The following is a 20,435-nucleotide window of genomic DNA, read 5'->3' as shown; positions in this document are numbered from 1 at the left end:
AATTAGTAGTAAGACAATGGAATGTCAGATTATCTAAAAAAAATTGGAGGGTATTTCACCTTCTTTTTCAATAGCTAAAAACTTAATATAAAGGTTATGTAACATTCTTGGGAAAAATTACATAAATGAACTAAACTTGAGAATCTTATATTCACAATCAAATATAACATTAATTATCTTATATAACTTGAACCAATAGTCCAGAGACTTGAATGAGGCGCATCTTTAAGCATAAGGTAAGGTAAAGGGATGTAGTACCCACTCCCCTCCATTCTACCAATCATATACGTATGCGTCTCATTTTAATGGATAATAATGTTCCTCTACCTATTTATAATTTTATATTACGTGGTCACAATTCTTGTCCCTTTTACTTCCAACATTATATTCATTTTTTTCTTATTTTTTATATTAATAAGGTCGCTCGTGAAATGGATTTGGAATAGATTCGCTATTTATTATTGTAGTTTGTTTTTTTTAACCACTCTATTGCGATGTAACATATGTTCTATATAATTTACAGTATTAATTAACAAGGATGACAATAAATTTGGTTAAGTTTATCTATTTGGGAGGGAGCCTAGCAGCCTCCAGAGGAAGAAGTGATAATAATAATAAAAGAAATGCAGACCGGCTATCTGACGGCAACGCCCGCCGCCGTCTTATTGCACTCCGACATCCGCCGGCGATGCCACATCGGCTCTTCAAAGTTCCCCCTCCCCTTGACCACACCTAAATTACAGTTACAGCCGCTTCACACTTCCCGCGGCTCCGTATGGACCGCCGGCGCCGCCGCTTTTGACGTTATGCGTGATTATGGCTCGGCGTTTCAGGACGCCGGAGCGACGGCGTTCACAATCGCCGGAGCATACGCTCTCGTCTCCACTTTCGACGGCTTAACGCAGCGCAATCTCATTCCGCAGGTTCTCTCTATCTCTTCACCGTAGACAATTGAATATTGATCTGAATCTGAATGCGCATATATATAGATATATATATATCTGCATGTGAATGATTGATTGTTGGCCGCCCAGCTAGCTAGGTTTCACATTTTTGGTATCAATTACAGGTTATATCTATCTAGACTATGGCACTACTTAGCAGATGCTTTCCATATATGGACATAATTGAATTTTTGGTCCTTCAAATTTTCTGAATTTTCATTCTTCTGAACCCAAAATCAAAACGCCACTCGCTGATTTTTTTGGTCTTCCTTTTAAAGTTATTATGCTGTTCCATTCTCATAATTTTGATGGATTGATTCAATATGTGGTCACTTTGCAAGGGTGCAAAACTTTTCCTTAATTTTCAAATCTCAATAGTGATATTGCAGAATTGCACTTTTTAAGAATTTGCAGAATCGTTTTTTAAAAAATAATAATAATAAAATAAAAAAATAATTGCAGAATCCAAAGTGGGATTCACTGTACGTATTGGGCCTCCCTCCAACTGTCGTACTACTGTACTAGGATTTTTTTAATGTAGCAGTAAAAGCTGGCAGCTAGGCTGTCTCCTTTTTTTTTTTTTTTTTAAAAAAAATAATAATTGTTTACTCTAGACTGGGGGCGATAATACATTTTTTTTCTGCTCTTTTTGCTAAATCGGGAGAAAGTATACAGCTTTTCTTTTTTTTAGGGGACAAAAGTGTTATTTTCCTTTCTTGATATATATAATGCAATGTTTATCTCATCAACAAAATAGTTGGCAGTGAGATGCATTTATTCAATTCATTACCTTTTTAGTTTTGGGAATTTATGTTGTTTTGCAATGTTGCTCCATTTTTTTCAAAACAGAGTTTAAGCAGGAAGCTGGTCCATATACTATCTGGGCTGCTTTTCATGGCATGCTGGCCTATTTTCAGGTATCAACTGTGTTTTCAAAAGATGGTTATATAAAATGTAAACTATGTATTTATACTATCAGCTTAAGTTTTTAGTTGAAATATAATATATCCTTCAATTGTCTACTAACGATTTAGAGCTTAGGTTAGCACGTCAAAAGGGGCTCGCTACTTTGCTTCCATTGTCCCCATCCTAAACTGCCTTAGGCTGCTTGTCAATGGCCTTCGGTTCGCTGATGATGAAGGACTCATTAAGTCTGTCACTCGGGAAGGAAATCCAGAGTAACTTCAATCTATCTTTTACGGTCAAATTGAAAGTCGTCCCTTGTAAATACATGTTAAAGGGCACATGTTGAAATGTTTTCACTCCTTACATTTGCAGAGAACTGCTTCGGGGCCCGTTGTACTATGTCATGGTACTGATTTTATGTGCAGTCGTCTTCTGGCGCGAATCTCCAGTTGGAGTGGTTTCACTAGCAATGATGTGTGGTGGAGATGGTAAGATCAAGATTAGGCTCTCGATTCGTGTACTTATTTGAACTGCTCGGGTAATTTTCTTTTCACCTTGGCATTTACAGGTGTTGCTGATATCGTTGGAAGAAGATTTGGGTCGGTGAAAATTCCTTACAATCAACAAAAGAGTTGGGCTGGTAGTATCTCCATGTTTGTTTTCGGTTTCTTGATATCACTCGGGTACTGTTAAACATATAGTCTCATGCATTACTTATCTTTTAGTCAAGACCAAACATCCTAACACATTCCCTTTTTTTGTGTGGTTTAAGGATGCTGTGTTACTTCTCGGCCCTCGGATACTTTCACTTGGATTGGATCCCGACGGTTGAAAGAGTGGTGGTGGTTTCGTTGGTGGCAACCGTGGTGGAGTCTCTCCCGACCAACGGAGCTGTGGACGACAACATCTCGGTTCCTCTAGTAAGCATGATAACTGCTTCTTTGAGTTTTGGTTTGTAGAGTAGGGATTCAATGCCAGAACTGAACCTCCATGATTAATGAATTGAACCAGTGAGAATGTCTTTGGTCTTCATGTGCTGTCTCTACAAGCTAATTAAGGTTCCCATAAAACCAGTTTTTAAGGAATATGTTTCACTAACTACTTAGAATGCAAGATATAATTTGACAAAGTTAGAAAGTCTAAGTTATTCAAGAAAGAATGGCATGTTTAGTAGGGAGGAATTTCCTTTCCACTAAATTTCAAGAAGTGAAAACTTCCAGAATTTAGTTGGGATAAATTGCAATTCTATAGAATTATAATTCCTCAAATTTGAGGAATTGCAATTTCATAATACATAGGAATACAGGTTTGTGGTCAGATTGCCGTAAGAAATACATTGTAGTCCACTGGCACCAAGTTGCTCCCTTATAGTGGGGGCGGTATTCACTCAAGGAAAAATCCAAATTACCTTCCAAATAATCGGACATCTTTCCATAGAAATTACAATCACATAAGCATTTTGATTTTTATACTACTTAGTACTTATTTCCTTTCAATTACTATATACATCAAACACTATAATTAAAATTTTGAATAATTCTATTCATGTCTATTAAAAATAAAAGGAATAAGTGTCAAATAGACTAGGACAAACCATTATTTGGGGCTAAAGTGTCTCTTTCATTTCTAAATGTTTAACTGTTACACACGTGTTTAAAAAAAAAAACTGTTACACACGTACACGGTACGCAAGTACATAACACATGACCTGTCTTTCTCTATCTCCACTCAAATAAAATCCGGAATCCAAACAATCCAAAATATCAATTTGTAAAAGTCTTACATTACAATAATTACCAATGCGTCATGAATCATGACTCTGAGTTTTTTATCCTTGTAAATTGTAATAGCACTTTCTTTTATCTTGTTTGTCTTTTAAGAGCATCCACATTAGTGAATTCATTGGTGATGTGAAGAAGTGAGGGATGAGAGAGAAATTTAGGAATGTCATGCAATGGGTATTTTTTGTGGGATTCGTAGGAGAGAGAAAAATAAAAAAGAGGTGCTTAGTTTTTGTGCGTTGAAAAATACTTGATGTACTTTCAAAACTTTACTCCGAACTTTTACTTTCACTTGTGTCTAAATTTGATTGAAGGATGAAACAAAGAAATGGATAAACATCATGGCCCCTATAAAATTGAGCAATCAAAGCATGTCAAATCATAGGGAGTACAAAATGGGAGTATGAATTGGGAGTACATGTAGAACTACTCTTGTGCGTTTTGCGCACAGACATTGCCCAGTCGGGTGCTGCAGTGCACGCGCCGACTGGCGCATCGAGAGGCTTGCTTCTTCTTCTTCGTTTCTGCAATGCGTCAGATTTTTTTATTTTTTTTATTTTTCCTTCTTCTCTCCCTCCTCTCTAACGTAATTGACATCTCAAAAACCACTACTATTGAGGATGCCATAAGCATAACGAAATTTCGTCCTACCAAATGATTCTTTTTTAAATTCACACCACACATACAATTTGCATACTTTCACCAAAATTTATTACCATTATAAAGTATTTGATTTTCATTCTGATTCTGATTTGCACATGTGCGAACCAAATACACCCTAAGTTTTTAAGGTTTCAATTTGTACATTGCAAATGAAACAAGCGTTGGAAAACTTTTATAATTAAGTTTAACAATATTTGAATTTTTTTTTTTTTAAAAAAAAAATCTGAACAAGATAACTTAGAAATGTAAGTACTATGCACAACTCTCTGCACACAAGGGGGCCAAATCAATTTTTATGTAAAATCTTTTCAAGACTATGTGATGAATCATTGAACAATCACAACCCCTCTCATGCTGAATTTTAATTACTTAAAGTCTAATGTAATTATGAGATATGAAGAGAGTCAAAAATAATAATCCATGTGTCAATATTTTAAATTCACGTGATTTACCTTACAGCACGTTTGGTTCACGAAATAAATGTTGAGGTAATAGGAATGCTTTACATAAGGAATGGAATAGGCAAGCAATAGAATATGAATTGTATTCTATTGTTTGGTTCGCGGAAGGAATAGATTTTAGGATTTATATTACAGTGTTTGGTCGGTTTAAGGAATAGAAATGGAATATGTTTTAAAAGACATAAATACCCTTATAAAAATATGTGGTGGTGGTGGTGGCTATGGTGGTAGTGTTGGTAGCTGTGGTAGCGGTGGTGGTGGCGGCGGCGGCGGTGGTGAAATAGAAAATAAATTTAATTGAGAGATAAAATAAGAAATAACAACTTTAGGCTATTCCTAAGAACTCATGAATAGCCTAATACCAGGGGGCCTCTAGGAATCTCTATTCCCCTTGCAAGGGGAATATGTCATTCTCAGGAACAGACAATGTTCCTGGGAATAGATGTTTTTACCAAACAAAGGAATAGACCTATTGGAAATGCTATTCCATTCCACACCTATTCCGCGAACCAAACATGTCATTAGTGTTTAAAATTGATTTGTTGACTTAATGAAAATGAAAGTAGGAGCATGGCTATGTTTGACAAATCTAGCTGAAAAGGTAGCTAAAAGTTTAAAAGGAGTTGAAAGCTGAAAAGCTATAAGGTAGGAACTGAAAACTGAAGAGTTGTTACTAAAAATAGAAAAAATCATAAGATGGACCAAAAGTGTCCAAAAAACGATAGCATGAGATGTAAAATGACAAAAAAAAAATAGTCTGAGACTAAATTTGGAATTGCCACCAAAGACAAGGGACCTCTGGTGGAATTAACTCTATTAAAAGTTGACATTTTGTCTTTAAAAAAATGACATTTTGAAATAAAATTATTAGCATAATCATGATCTAGCATCCCATAATGAAGTAGCAGTATTGTTGCGAATCTCTTTCATCTCATAATAATAATAATAATAATAATAATTATTATTATTATTATTATATTAATTATAATTATAATTGCGGTGAAAGTTGCGGAGAAAGGAGATGAGAAAAAAATTTAATTGGGAAAGATAAAGGATGTCATTTTTTTTTAAAATAATAAGGATAAAGATGAAAAAAAAAAAAAGTTAGGAAGCTACTAGTTTATTTTGAAACGCTATCTAAGGTAACGTTCAAAAATAAGCTCTTATTTTAAGCTACGAGTTTAACTATTCCCACCTTCTTTATCCCACACATGGTTCTGTTTGGCAGAGCTTATTTAAGAACTTATATCTTATTTTAAGTTATTAATAAGCTATAAGCTCTGTTTAATAATGTTTCTAATTTCTAAAGAAAATAGGAATAGTTAAATAGCCAAAATATCATTTCTTTGCACGCCAATTAAGAATCCTTAGAAACAAAAAAAAAAAAAAAAACAAAAAAAAACAAAAAACAAAAAACAAAAACTTAATAGTTAATCCGACATGTGACTTTCCTTCTTTGTAAATGTACACTTTTGTTCTGATGATGTCTTTTCCAATGCATTTTTGTATTTTTGCAAAGTGGACCAGGGTCATAAACGGCGTATAAATTGTGTATTTTTAATATTGGAATTGTGAACTTTTAAAATATAAATTGTGTTTCTAAGTTAACATACGTAACAATTGTAGAATGGAATTTGTGAATACAATATATGGTCATCAAATCCTAATATGTTAATATTGTGTGACTGCAGTATTTAAAAGAAATTTATGAATACAAAACAAGGTAATCAATTACATATATATTAATATTGTGTGTTCGTAATATATTTTAAAAGGTAAATTGTGAACATTTGGACCCGAATCGACTGAATAATTTGCGTTAAAACTAAGCAATTATTGGGCCAAAATGGAATGCCATCATCCCAAAATTATACATCTATATGTTTATTATTGTAAGAATTTTTTTAAAAAATATTTTTTATCTTATAAATTATATTTCACTATTAGTATGGAGTATAAGACTATAAAATTTGTTATTATAATTGCATGACTTGTTTCTGGGTGACGAGAAAATTTTGCAATCACGAAATATGCACTAAATAAACCCTTTTATATGTAATTGCTTGCAAAGTACTAAATTCATGGATTGATTTGCAATAACTCACACTCATAATGAAGCATTGGAATGGGATTGGTTAGGGAGGCAATTGGGTCATCATTTGAATATTTAATTGTACAATGCCATTACATTCACGCCACCAATATTATTTGCCCAAGTACTTGCATTTTAGCCCAATGATACCCTCTTTACACTCAACCCACTAAAATAATACCATATGGACCATATGGTATTCTACCTAAAACCCCTAATATAATAACTTATTTTATATTCTTGTTAGTTGTTAATTAATGGAAAATAAAAGGGCACTCCCTAAATTGTACTTAGAGATGTTCTATTCATTCTTTCAGTTAATTTCAAATTAATTAAAAATTCATTTAAAATATTTTACGTAAGAAAGTTCTCTACATTTTATTAGTTAGTTGTTTAATCTTTTGATTAAGCCATTAATCAATAAAAAAAAATGTCGTGTAAAATTAAAATCATTTCAAAGGAACTCATAATTTTGACATGAATTACAATGTCTATTGTCTTTGCCCAAACACTTGGAATTAGTTGATTCATACTTATGTGAGGGGAGTTCGTTCCACTAGTTTAACAAAAAATTTAAATACACCAAACTAATAAATGTATTATCATACGTTTGTTTAGGTATATTAGTTTTAGTATTTTATTATTATTATTATTATGATTTCGTGTCTTAGTAAATATAATAAATGAGTTTACGACGTTTTATTTAGTTTATATATATGCATACCTACTCTTGAAGTATAGACTAGTGGTTGAAAGGACGAATAAGTATAATAATTTATACGACTGCTAATTACAGAGTGAAGATTTCAAACCTCAATATAGGTATTAGACTTTTATGCGTGCAATATTTAGATCATCTACTGATTCACTAGCACATATTTCTCAATTTTTTTCTTTAATTCGTCTTTGTACTTGACACACCCGCTTTATCGATTTTTTTACAGCATCATCATCTTCGTGGTCTTATCATAAAAATCATCCATATTCAATTATTCATTATGCATTCCAATGATACAAAATACAATAAAGAAAACAATGATGCCAAAAATTAAAAACGATGATTGTTAAGAAGAAACAATGTGTTGAATTAGTTATGCTTAGGATGCTGATATGATATATACAATGCCAATAGGGGGACAAGGGATAGGCCAACGCCCAATTATATATATGGCTTTCTATTATTTATTACAGTTTATACTTTATATTAATTTATTTATTCCACCACCTGATATGATGGGAAGCTAATGAAAGAGTAGAAAATGCAAAAAAATTCACTAATTACTTTTTAATGACTATATATCCCAACAATAATTAAGTTATACCGATGGAATAAATAAGTGTGGTAGTTAATTCGCGATCACCTTACTTCTTCTTTTCCTATTAGGAGCATCATCATCAGCTATGCATTTCGCAGAATTTTTAAAGTGCCATTAAGAAAAAAAGAGGAAAGGAAAAAAAAATGACAAACTTCATTTTAAAAAATATGTCTCTAAACGCGCCCAACGTAACATGGCGTGTGCATTGCGAAGAGTTCCTCTGACCGCACCTCCTGTGCGTTACTTTGGTCAACCAGCGGGCCCCACAAAAAACATACTATGTAATTTGCAGGACCCTTCCCCCTCCCCCCCCCCCAAAAAAAAAAAAAAAAAAAAAAACTTATCTTCCTATTTGTTAAAAACCCCTCTTTGGTTTTTCCTCAGTAAAAATTCCCCAAAAATATATTGTTGTAAATGCTCTAAGTGGTTTGACAAAGACTTCTAAAAATTTCAAATTAAAAATCTTGCTCAACCAGTGGAATGTATAGATACTCAAACTAATTTATCCAAAACATTAACTGAATTTTAGCAATCACATCAATCAATATTCAAGAACATAACTACAAGAAAAGAATCTTTATCTCATTTACAAGGGTAAGTTAGCCACCCCTTGACTTTTCCAAAAGCTCCATTTGTACGCATATCTAATAGAAAAATTTTACAAATCATTTTTACTTTTTCCTAAAAGTATAATTATCAAAAATCTAATTTCTAGATGATGATTTTTTAATTTCAACTTGATTATTAATTAAATTAAAGAAAGTGATGTTTCCAATATATCCTTACTTTCTAATATTAAACAAATAAAGTTAAAAACTTTACGAATATAATTTATTATTGTTAAAAAGTCATTTTTTAACTATCATTTTTATCACTTAAAAGTGGACGAAAATTTTTAAAATTTCTTTAAGTTTTCTATTATAAATAATAAAAATCTTAATTTAAAGAAATTTGTTCTAGTGTTACTTTTCCAAATCTAATATTTGATGTGTACGGATGAATACAATAGTTTTCGTATATTACATGATTTTTTTTAGTACTACTGACTCTGTTGACCACAAGGTCTTTCATGTTAGATAATTATATTATTAAACTTTTTAGTAACAACTAACAATAATAGTTCATCAACATTTAAGAGTACTTGATTTTCTTACTTGAAAAAAATGTGTACTTTTGTAATGCTTTAAAATGAAGTTTGGTATGATAGTTGCTTTCACGAATGAAATAAAGAAACTTATGAATCAACCCAAACACATGATGAACAAAGAAAAATGAAGATAAAAAAGTACTTGGTATATAGTAGGAAATGATGTTTGATAATATAGCAAGTTTTAAAGGAAGAAAGTGGTACAATTATGTTGGATTGTTATAAGGGAGTTAAATGTTGGATGGAAATAAATTGGATTGAATCGATTATTTAAGTAACTCAATATAGTATATGTCAAGTTAAATAGAATATTTGTACGATATTAAATAAGAAGTGTGTAAAATTGCTTTAATTTATTGCTACAAGTTCACTTGCCAAATTGGTACACCATTACCAATCACTTGTACGAAGGAAACCTCTAGCACACATCATGTCACAAAATTGCATATAGTCATTGAATAAAAGCTTTATAGTGACGAATAATAGTACAAATTTAGAGGGTAGTAAATTATATATTTAGAGAAGAGTGACTTAGCCGCATAAGTTTCCTTGGATTAGTACAATATCTTTTTTTTTTTTGGATAATATATATTTGTTGACTTCGTCGAACTATATAGTATATATCGTGAATTCACGAACCTGTCCCTAGGTCCATAAGAATATAAATTGACTCAAAACCAAACTATACACTTATGTACCCAACGAACCTTACCCAAATTCAAATTCCAATGTTTGTGGCAGAAATCAAAATCTACCATGTAATTGGAAGCAAGTATTAAGTAATATTTCTCATCCACTACGGGTAAATTGGTATAGAAGTTAAATCAAACGGAAAAAAAAAAAAAAAAAACTAATGTAAAAACTAATCTTAAAAATGAATAAGAGATTAATTTCATTTTTAAATTTAAAATTTTAAAATTACATACAAATTTTTTTAAAAAAAAAAATTGTTTTTTTTTTTTTGTTTTTTTGTTGGATTGAAAAAGATGTGAACCACTACTTAAATAAGAGACTACTCGATACTTGATTGAATAAGTTAAGTAGAGTTTTATAAATTAGGTAACATTCAAACCAAACAAGCAAGGAAATAGTATAGTATAGTAGGTTGAGGATAGTGATGAGGGAGAGGACCATCTATCTCCCATTCTCCCGGCCTCCATATTTAATGTCAACAAATATAGCTGCAATGCATATTTAATTATACAATGGGGATCATATCATGTCATTTCATATCCAAAACTGGCATTCCACTTATATTGACACCTTTTACCATTAAGATTTTACAATGTTAAATAGTAAAAATATGTAATAAAAAAATAGTATCAATTTTTTTTTATATAAATAATGAAAGTAAACTAATTATTGTATTTGTAAAAATATTGTTAACTTTTTTATTTATAGTAATATGCAATTTAACTATTCAAAATTTTTAATTCAGTTCTTTCTATTTATAACCAAAAGTAGTACATATCAAATTTGTGAATGTCATGTATTAAGATGTTAAGTGTCATATTAATTTTAATAAAACATATGAATAGTTTATGTATTATGACAATACGAAGTATGTGTGTAAATATTAGATTTTTTACTCACCACAAAAGTAATAGATATATATAATGGATATGAATGGTAAAGACTAAGGACAGGGAATTTGATAATGATCAAGACATCAAGTAGCTCATATCATTCAAATTTTTTAATTTGAATTTATACTTTTATCAATAGATAATACAAAACCTTTAATCTATTACATAATAGCTTGATTTCATATATAGAGATGTCATATAATGATAAATCATAAATTCATAACAAATTTTTATTCTACTACCAAAAGCTAAGCTATGAGATTTGGAATGTACCAAACTACCACCCCATGTCCATGGACGGAACCCGTATCCGGCAGCTACTCCCCTCTCGCATCCCATCTCACCCCTTATATATAGAGAACCCTTATATATATATATATATATATATATATATATAGAGAGAGAGAGAGAGGGAGAGAGAGAGAGAGAGAGTAAATGTTTAGATATAAGTAAATAATATAGATATAATTATATAAATTACTTAAAGATGGTTTTCAAAAAAAAAAAATACTTAAAGATGAAGTAGTTTAGGTAGTTAAGTATGTACTATGTGCTATAGTAGAATTCAAGAGGTCAAATCTCTTTATTGATTAATATTTTTCTTTCAAAATATCTCATTTATTTTAATACTATGCAAATACGCATTATATGTGAAATTTCTACAATCCGTAATAGGTGACTTTTATGTATTGTAGGATCATCGTCACAATAGGTAATTTTTCTCAACGATTTGAAACCTAGAGGAGAGGAGAGAAATAATAAGGCCCTGCTTGATCAAATATTAGCCTATTAGTCAATTTTGACTTATTTGATCACACTATTAATTGTTTGACTTGGTTAAACAATCAATATTAGTGTTTGATTAATTAGCTTTTGTAACAACTTATTGTTCTAAAATGCTAAAATTCAGAAAGCTGGTCAAAGTAACTCTTTCTATATGTAATAATCAACTAACAACTAACAAATAGCTCATTTACCAAATACTTGTATACAATCAGCTAATGCTATCTAGTCAAACCCGATAACCAATCAACTAACAACTAATAATTATTTACCAAACACCCTTAAATGTTTTTATGCTAAATACTTGATTTTGCACAATTTTTAGGAAAAACATATAATCGTGGGTTTGACTAATATGGACGTCAATTGATGATAACTCGAACTTTTATACTTTTAAAATTTTTTCCTATTCCAACTAACATTGCAATAAATTTAACAAAAGGTTAAAAACGCACCAAAATCTTCAAATCATTTGATGCTCTAAAATGTAAATACTCCGTAATCTATAGTTTTATATTTTTAGGATTAATCAATCACGCAATAAAAAAAAGAATGTTGTTCAGAGGAATAATTGTAGAAACTGATGAGTAGTACTGGAATAATTGTAATTATGAATATGGAATTAAGGAAGTTTCGAAAGAAAACAACAACCTCAAACAAGTCGAGACGCCAAAAAAAAAAAAAAAAAAGTCTTCCCGCGGCGGCGCTTGAAAATTGAATGTTCAAAGTCGTTAGCCCAAATTTGAAGGCAAACCCACTCCGCCCTGCTCCGCGGAGCGCGGCACGCCGGCACGTGAACCGATGGCTACGTGCTCTCCCCTGCGGGGCCCACCTTCACAAAACCACTCGCCAGTCGCGAGTGCCCCCCACGCTCATATCTCCGCCAATGGGATTCACTGAATCTTCATTAGCAGACTTTATTATTACTCCGTTTTTTTTTTTTTTTTTATAATATTATTATTATCGAAATCAGCAGACGTTGTATTAAACGTTTTTTTTTAATAAATAAATTTTGAATGTTGACAATGTCTTCGGCAATCCAATTCTGACCATTGACAATTGGAGATGTGATATCTTCTACATATTTAATCACAAAGGATTATATTATATTATATTATATTATTAACCCAAAGTCCAACCTTAATGGCAAGTGTAATTTGACTTGTGTTTCTTAGTCATTCAAAATTCATATCGCAACATTAATAGCTTCGCCTCCAAGGTAATTCACAACACAATATAATGGATAATCTTCATTCGATTGCTATCCACACCAACTTTTATATAAAATTTGATGCGATATAATTCCTTTTTAGTATATTTAACGAGTTGATGATGTGAGAATCTAACATAATTGATCGAGTAGTGTCTTGGTAACCACATGATTTTAAATTTAATTTTCAGTTTGAGCCATTCACAAAAAGGATCAGAAGTTTCATCTAAAAATGTTGTAAAAATCCCGCCTAAGCACCGATTAATCGGCGTCTAGGCGCTGGCCAATGACCTAGCGTATCACCATAATCAGTGGTCTAGGTGGCTGGCCGGCTAGGCGGTTGACTAGGCTACCTAAGCGCCACCTAGGCCTCCTAGACATCGACCAGGTCGCCTAGCCGACCGATTAGCTATTGTTCTTTTCGTTTTCAAATGGCTTATTTCATTCACAGTGATATCGTTTTGAGCGAAATAATCATAAATTGTTCAAATTCTAGATGTTTTAAATTAATATTTAATATTTTAGTATTAACTATTAAAGTATTAAATAATTTATAATTATCAAATTTTAAAAAATTAAAAAATTTTAAACAAATTTATAAAAAAATAAAAAATAATAAAAAAATACACCAAACACCTAAGCACCGATTAATCGCCACCTAAGTCCCCGAACGCCGGATAAGTGCCTAATAATTTTTTCAACCACTATAATACACCCGATATATCACCAAAAAAAGTTGATGATTGAACTTGATGTCTTAGTGTGTGATATATTGATTGGTTGAGAAAATTATGATTTATGAAGTTGTGTATTAAAACACATATAATCTAATATTTTTAACATTGAAATAAATTATTTTAATAATGTAATTTAGAGAATGAATAAAGAATGATCTGAATGGTTTTCTAGAATAACACAGGGTGTCTACAGCCTAGTCATAGTGGAATATGCAATGACAACATGGCCTACCTAGCCAACAAAAGCTGCCCACTAGAGATTTGATAATATTAACTTGTAATAAATTAATATATTAAAATTATTTTGCATTCTCTTCATTCAATTTAATTGGCACACAATATTAAGTCTAAGGAAGTATTCTCAAACACATAATATAGATTTTAATACTTAACTTTGTGCTTCATCTTCATCAAATTGTGAGATGTGTGTATGTGTGATGTTACTTCTGAAATGCGTATTTTTAAAATTTTGAATTTTAAATATTGAAAGTATTGATAAGATTTTGTTAATTGAATACTGCAAATGGAACTTATGTAATAATTACTTTTTATTTTACAGAAATGTTTATTTTTTAAATTTTAAAAGATATAACTTTATTAAATACTATATAATACGTTGTGACATTTAAGACTTCATACTTTTTAAGATTCATGATATATAAGTAAAAAAAGAAAGAAAATTTAGACTAGTTTTTTTATTATCAAAAGACTTAGTTTGTAATAAATTAATGTCACATTCTAGGCATTTATTAATTACTTGTATGTTAATTAATATCAAAACATTCCATTTACTATACCATAAATTTCAACGTATAGTAGTCAATCCATCCAAAATGGTATTTTCATTATGCTAACTTATTCAGTTTAGTCATATGTTATACAGAGTACTAAATTGAGAAAATTTTATATAAGTGATAAATAAATTGATAGCCGAGTATCAAATTGAAAATATTATAATATTATAGTAATAGATATTTTATTTTTGTTGGGTAACGAAAGGAACATGTAGTTACTAATTGATGGTATACACTTCAGTAAATAGTCCGCATTAAAAAGATTAGGTGCGATAAACTCGACAAATGTTCAAAACTTGACAACAACAATGTAAGAATTTTAGTCACACTGACTTTGTATACTGAATTACTATAATTTACATTATCTCAGATACTCTGTTGGTGAGAGTGTGAACATATATGGGCAAAACATTGAAACAAACGAATTGGAAATGCAAAAAGACAATTTACATAGGAAGTTTCAAAATCAAAGGAGTAACAAACAAAGCATTGCAAGTCTACTTCCATCGCGGAATCTTCTCTAAAACCCCCTACCCACTACGACTTCTCTCGTCTTCGTCTTTGTCTTGACTAATCTCATTTCTTTCTTAGGAGCAGATATGTTATATGTATATAGAGGTCGGGAGGTGGACACATGTATAATTCATATAATGCTTTCTGCAAACTCACCTCCAACTCAGCACAACCGGTGAGAGACTTTTTTTTTTCCGGCGAAAATTGTCTTCCATTCCATTTCCCCTCCGACATCCCATCATTTTCTGGGTAATGGGTTCTAACCCAATTCCGACATCCTCCGCCCACGGCGGCGCCGGCGGGTGGAGAAATAAAAGCGGCAGCAGCAGTAACAATAACAGCGATTCTCGAGCTCTCCCATCCCCTTTGGCTTTCTTCTTTTTCTCGTTTGTGCTGTTGGGCTCAATTGCGGGCCTCTATGCTTGCCTCCTACTCACACCTAACGTCCATGCCTCCACCTCCGGCTGCCACGAGGATAATGAGGGATCATGGGCCATCGGTGTTTTCTATGGCGACTCTCCTTTCTCTCTCAAACCCATTGAAGATGTAAGCTCCGCATTCTGAAATTTTCTTCTTTGTTTCGCTTGTTTTCAGTCAAAGGTTTCATTTTTGATAATTCCCAGATTTCATTCTTCTTCAGTTTGAACTTTCACACTGTTTTAGATTCCCTGATTTATACTTCACATTGCAGTTTGCTCAATTTATAATTTCTGGGAATTATTGACTTTGCTAAACCATGGTGATTTGTGGGTTGATTCCCCCTTTGATGGTTTAAGGTTTTTTTTTGAGTTTTGTTGGAATTTATGTTGTTGTTGACTTCTGAGTGTGGTGGAAATGGATTTGCAGATGAATGAAGAGAGGCCTAAGGCTGCAGCATGGCCAGTTGCCAACCCAGTTGTGACATGTGCTTCTGCTTCTCAGGCTGTTCCCAGTAATTTTGTTGCTGATCCATTTCTTTATGTTAAGGTAATTTTTTCTCGCCTTATTTGGTAATTCCAATCACTTGTTTTAAAGCTTAAATATAGTATGGTTTATATAAAATTGTGCAGTGATTTGGATTATGCTTAGTCAGGATGATGTTAAATTGTTAACTGTTCTGCTATTCATATATTCAAGTTGGGCAATACATAATTAGGCAGCGAGTATTAATAATGTAAGGACGCATCATGGAGGGATTCGTGAGCAAGTTTACTAATATTCTGTTTTTGGTATCTGCATTATTAAATCGACAGATGAGGTCAGGGGATTTGTAATTAACGTATCCAGTTGGTAAACATAACTAGAGAGCTTTTAGTTTATGGCAAGTGGTATTAAATAGGAAGGGAAAAGGTAGATTAGTTCATTTCTTAAAGATATTGCCTTGGCTCTTTCCTAGCGTTCGTTTCACCGTGCTATAGTATTGCCTATACATCAGAAGCGCATCTGATTATAGTTTTTATGTTCGAAATTTGAAAACTTTAGTGACTTAGGATGTAGTGTCTGATTTTTGTTCGAACGTTTCCAGGGAGACGATCTTTTCCTGTTCTTTGAAACGAAGAATGCGATCACGATGCAAGGGGATATTGGTGTTGCTAGAAGTACTGATAAGGGAGCGACATGGGAACAGTTGGGCATTGCTTTGGATGAAGATTGGCATCTCTCTTATCCATATGTCTTCGACTACAACGGGAATGTAAGATATGAATTCGATTATGTGACTCTGAATCAAAGTGACAAAGTCTACTTTTGATTGCATCGTTGATTCTATTGTATTGTTTTTTGCAGACATATATGATGCCTGAGGGGAGTGCAAAAGGGGACCTTCGTGTATACCGGGCTGTAAATTTTCCCACCGAGTGGACACTGGAGAGGGTGATAATCAAGAAGCCGTTGGTAGATTCTTTTGTGATTCCACACGATGGGAAGTACTGGCTTTTTGGTTCAGATCACAGTGGTATTGGCACGCAAAAGAACGGACAATTGGAGATCTGGTATAGTACCACTCCGCTTGGTCCTTGGAAGCCACATAAGAAGAACCCCATTTATAACACCGATAAAAGCATGGGAGCTCGAAATGGCGGTAGACCATTTGTGTATAATGGGAACATTTATCGTGCTGGTCAAGACTGTGGTAGCACATATGGACGGCGAGTGCGCCTTTTCAAGATAGAGGCTCTTACAACTCACGAGTTTAAAGAAACCGAGGTTTCGTTGGGCATCAAGGAGTCTCTTAAGGGACAGAATGCCTGGAACGGTGCTCGAAGCCATCACCTCGATGCTCAGCAACTGAGCACGGGAGAGTGGATTGCTGTTATGGATGGCGATCGTGTGCCTTCGGGAGACGTAAACCGTCGGTTTGTTCTGGGATGCACCGCGATTATTGGCGTTGCTGCACTTGTTATGCTGTTGGGAATGCTCCTCGGGGCTGTGAAATCTATTGTGCCCTTAAGTTGGTGCCCCCACAATGTGGGAAAGAGAAGCGATGTTTTATTGACTTGGGAAAAGCCAAACTCGTTATCTTCAAATCTGAGACTGTTTTGCAGTCGGTTGAACCGTGCCAGTTTGTCTCTCCGTGCCATAACAAAATCGAACAGCTGTACCGGGAGGTTAGTTATCGCTTGTACATTTGTAGTGGCAGCTGTACTAATGTGTTTGGGAGTTAATTACATCTATGGAGGCAACGGTGCTCAGGAACCATATCCGTTGATCGGTCAGTACTCTCAATTCACTTTACTAACAATGACCTATGATGCTCGGATGTGGAATTTGAAGATGTACATTAAGCATTACTCGAGATGTTCTTCGGTCCGTGAGATTGTCGTAGTGTGGAACAAGGGGACACCTCCCGAGTTGAGCGAATTCGACTCGGCTGTGCCCGTGAGAGTAAGAGTGGAGGAAAAGAACTCGCTCAACAATCGGTTCAAGGTGGACCCGTTGATCAAGACTCGAGGTGTTCTCGAGCTCGACGACGACATTATGATGAGTTGTGATGATGTGGAACGGGGGTTCAAGGTGTGGCGTGAGCATCCCGACCGGATCGTAGGGTTCTACCCCCGACTTGCCAATGGGGCCCCGTTGAAGTACCGGGCTGAGAAACACGCCCGCAAACACAACGGATACAATGTGATCCTGACCGGTGCAGCCTTCGTTGACAGTCACCTGGCTTTTGAGAGGTACTGGAGCGAGGCAGCCAAGCCCGGGAGGGAGGCCGTGGACGAGGTATTTAACTGCGAGGACGTGCTGTTGAACTACTTGTACGCAAACGCAACCTCTTCCACCACGGTCGAGTACGTGAAGCCTGCGTGGGCAGTCGATACATCAAAGCTTTCTGGCGTCGCGATCAGCAGGAACACACAGGCTCACTATGGCGTCAGAAGCAACTGCCTGCAGAAATTTTCGGAGATTTATGGGAGTATAACACACCGGAAATCAGTATTCGGTAGCCGGACTGATGGCTGGGACGTATAGCCGGTAAAGAATTCTAACATTCGGGTCGAAAATTTTTCATTTCTCTTGATTAATACTCCTGTTAAGGTTTATGTTGGTATAGGTTTTGCTCTTCTGTTTTTTTGGTTTGTCATTTTACCTGCTGTTGTGAATACAATAGGTAGTTGTAGACTTGTAGTGAGTGGGAAATGTAAAATGTACATTGTCTTTAATTTGATAAAAAAACATGTATTTAAGGTTCTTTGGCATCCTATGTTGTCAATCAATACTAGAACACCAACACCCACTCTTCTATTTTCCTTTTTATAGCATATTCCGAGAAATATTATAATGTTGTACGTAAAAATATTATGTTTTTGAAATAAGGAATAAGGGTCAAATAGGCCATCCAACTGCACCCGTTAAAATAATTAGGTCACTAAATTAAAAAAATCAACAATTAGGTCCCTAAAGGCCTAAACTAATCAATTTCAAACAATTTTTTCAATTTGAAGGTTTCCAACCGGTTAACAGGTCATCCTTCCAAATTAATTATTTTTTAAAATTTAAATTTTAAAAATTAATTAGTTTTAAATTAAACTTTAAAAACAAAAAAACTGGTTCCGGCCGGAGACGAAGAAACTCTTCGTCTCCATGGCCGGAGACGAAGATACTCTTTGTCTCCGGCATGGAGAACGAAACCTTCTTCGTCTCCACTGCCGGAGAGTTTCTTCGTCTCCGGCCATGGAGACGAAGTTTAATTAATTTTAAATTAAACTTAAAAAAAAAAAAAAAAAAAAAAAACTGAAATCCAGCCGGAGACGGTAGTCTCCGGCTGGATTTCAGTTTTTTTTTTTTTTAAAGTTTAATTTAAAATTAATTAATTTTTAAAATTTATTTTTTAAAAAATACTTAATTTGGGAGATGACCTGTTGACCTGTTGGAAACCTTCAAATTGAAAGAATTATTTGAAATTGATTAGTTTAGGGACCTAATTGTTAATTTTTTAGGTTCAGTGGCCTAATTATTTTATCGTGTGCAGTTCGATGGCCTATTTGACCCTTATTCTTTGAAATAAAAGTGAAATACGATATCTTTACATATAGTATTAAAGATATTGTAAAATTGTTGATATTGTCAATTTCTACTTTTAACGTTTTAATTCAAGTCTGGGGAATAAAAATTATAGACACAATATATATAAGAGTATGTATATTCAACTCCAAATATCAATGTAAAACCATGCGGGTACAAATCTCTTATTCTTTATTTTAATATCTTAATCTTCAATAGAAGAGTGTGGAGATATTTAAAATAGATATTGATAGGGAATATATGCACGTGATCCGCACTTGACCGCATCGTACAACAGTTCGACATACACGAGCGGATCGCTGAAGGCAATCACTATCGGCTATCAGTCAATTTAGAACAACTCGGACTGACCTCCAACGAAGTGCCGACCTGAGATAAGATAATTATCTTAATTCCCATAACTCGGATCCTTTCCCGATCTATTTAGGTCGGGAAAGGAGAGATGACCTGACTTCCATCACTCCGACGATGGGCCAACAATTGCACTAGCCTAATCCTAGGGCACGTGGAAAAATCTGCATGGCCTTTGGTTTGCCCCTTGCATGAAGAGCACGCGTCACACATGCTGAGCTTTCGGCATGTGTTCCCTTCAACTCCCCTATAAATAACGCATTAAATACAAATGGAGAGGTACTTTTTGGCACTAGCTACATACATATCTTTAGCTCGGGAATCTCTGACCCACTGTTACGTAATCAAACTTAAAGACTTAAACCAACAAGCATACTGCTATACTAAAAGTCTTGAACAGGATCTCCATACGATCCAATCCTTATACTTCACATTTCGCATATTTGTAGGAATCCCCGTATTTACTACCTAAGATATTCTGGTAAAATTTTGGAAAAATTCAACATGATTACATGAATTTCTCCCTGTTGTCCAATTATTCAAATGAAGACAATGGCGAAAAATAAAAGAATTGTAAGTTACCTTTTGTTCAAATTTTACCAATTCTCTCTAGATCAAGCATGTTATACATGTTTTTATAATATAATTTAC

General features: G+C 33.6%; 2 protein-coding genes across 2 annotated transcripts; both read left to right on the top strand.

Annotated features, from left to right (window-relative positions):
* The first annotated feature begins 369 nt into the window (after positions 1–369).
* LOC109190758 (probable phytol kinase 1, chloroplastic) lies at positions 370–2,935 on the top strand. The gene is made up of 6 exons (XM_019341346.1): positions 370–923; positions 1,794–1,861; positions 1,991–2,122; positions 2,223–2,338; positions 2,419–2,533; positions 2,623–2,935. The coding sequence occupies exons 1-6, from the start codon at positions 624–626 to the stop codon at positions 2,807–2,809; spliced, it is 918 nt and encodes a 305-aa protein (XP_019196891.1). The 5' UTR covers positions 370–623; the 3' UTR covers positions 2,810–2,935.
* An 11,975-nt stretch (positions 2,936–14,910) lies between these two features.
* LOC109190703 (glycosyltransferase family protein 64 protein C5-like) lies at positions 14,911–18,639 on the top strand. The gene is made up of 4 exons (XM_019341265.1): positions 14,911–15,479; positions 15,780–15,899; positions 16,438–16,605; positions 16,698–18,639. Exons 1-4 carry the CDS (start codon positions 15,186–15,188, stop codon positions 18,378–18,380), a joined length of 2,265 nt encoding a protein of 754 aa, XP_019196810.1. The 5' UTR covers positions 14,911–15,185; the 3' UTR covers positions 18,381–18,639.
* The last annotated feature ends 1,796 nt before the right edge of the window (positions 18,640–20,435 follow it).

This window comes from Ipomoea nil, unplaced genomic scaffold (genome assembly GCF_001879475.1).
Source record: "Ipomoea nil cultivar Tokyo-kokei standard unplaced genomic scaffold, Asagao_1.1 scaffold1576, whole genome shotgun sequence".
NCBI classification, from domain to species: domain Eukaryota; kingdom Viridiplantae; phylum Streptophyta; class Magnoliopsida; order Solanales; family Convolvulaceae; genus Ipomoea; species Ipomoea nil.
Note: the sequence above shows the minus strand (reverse complement) of the source record. Positions and strands in the feature narration are given on the sequence as shown.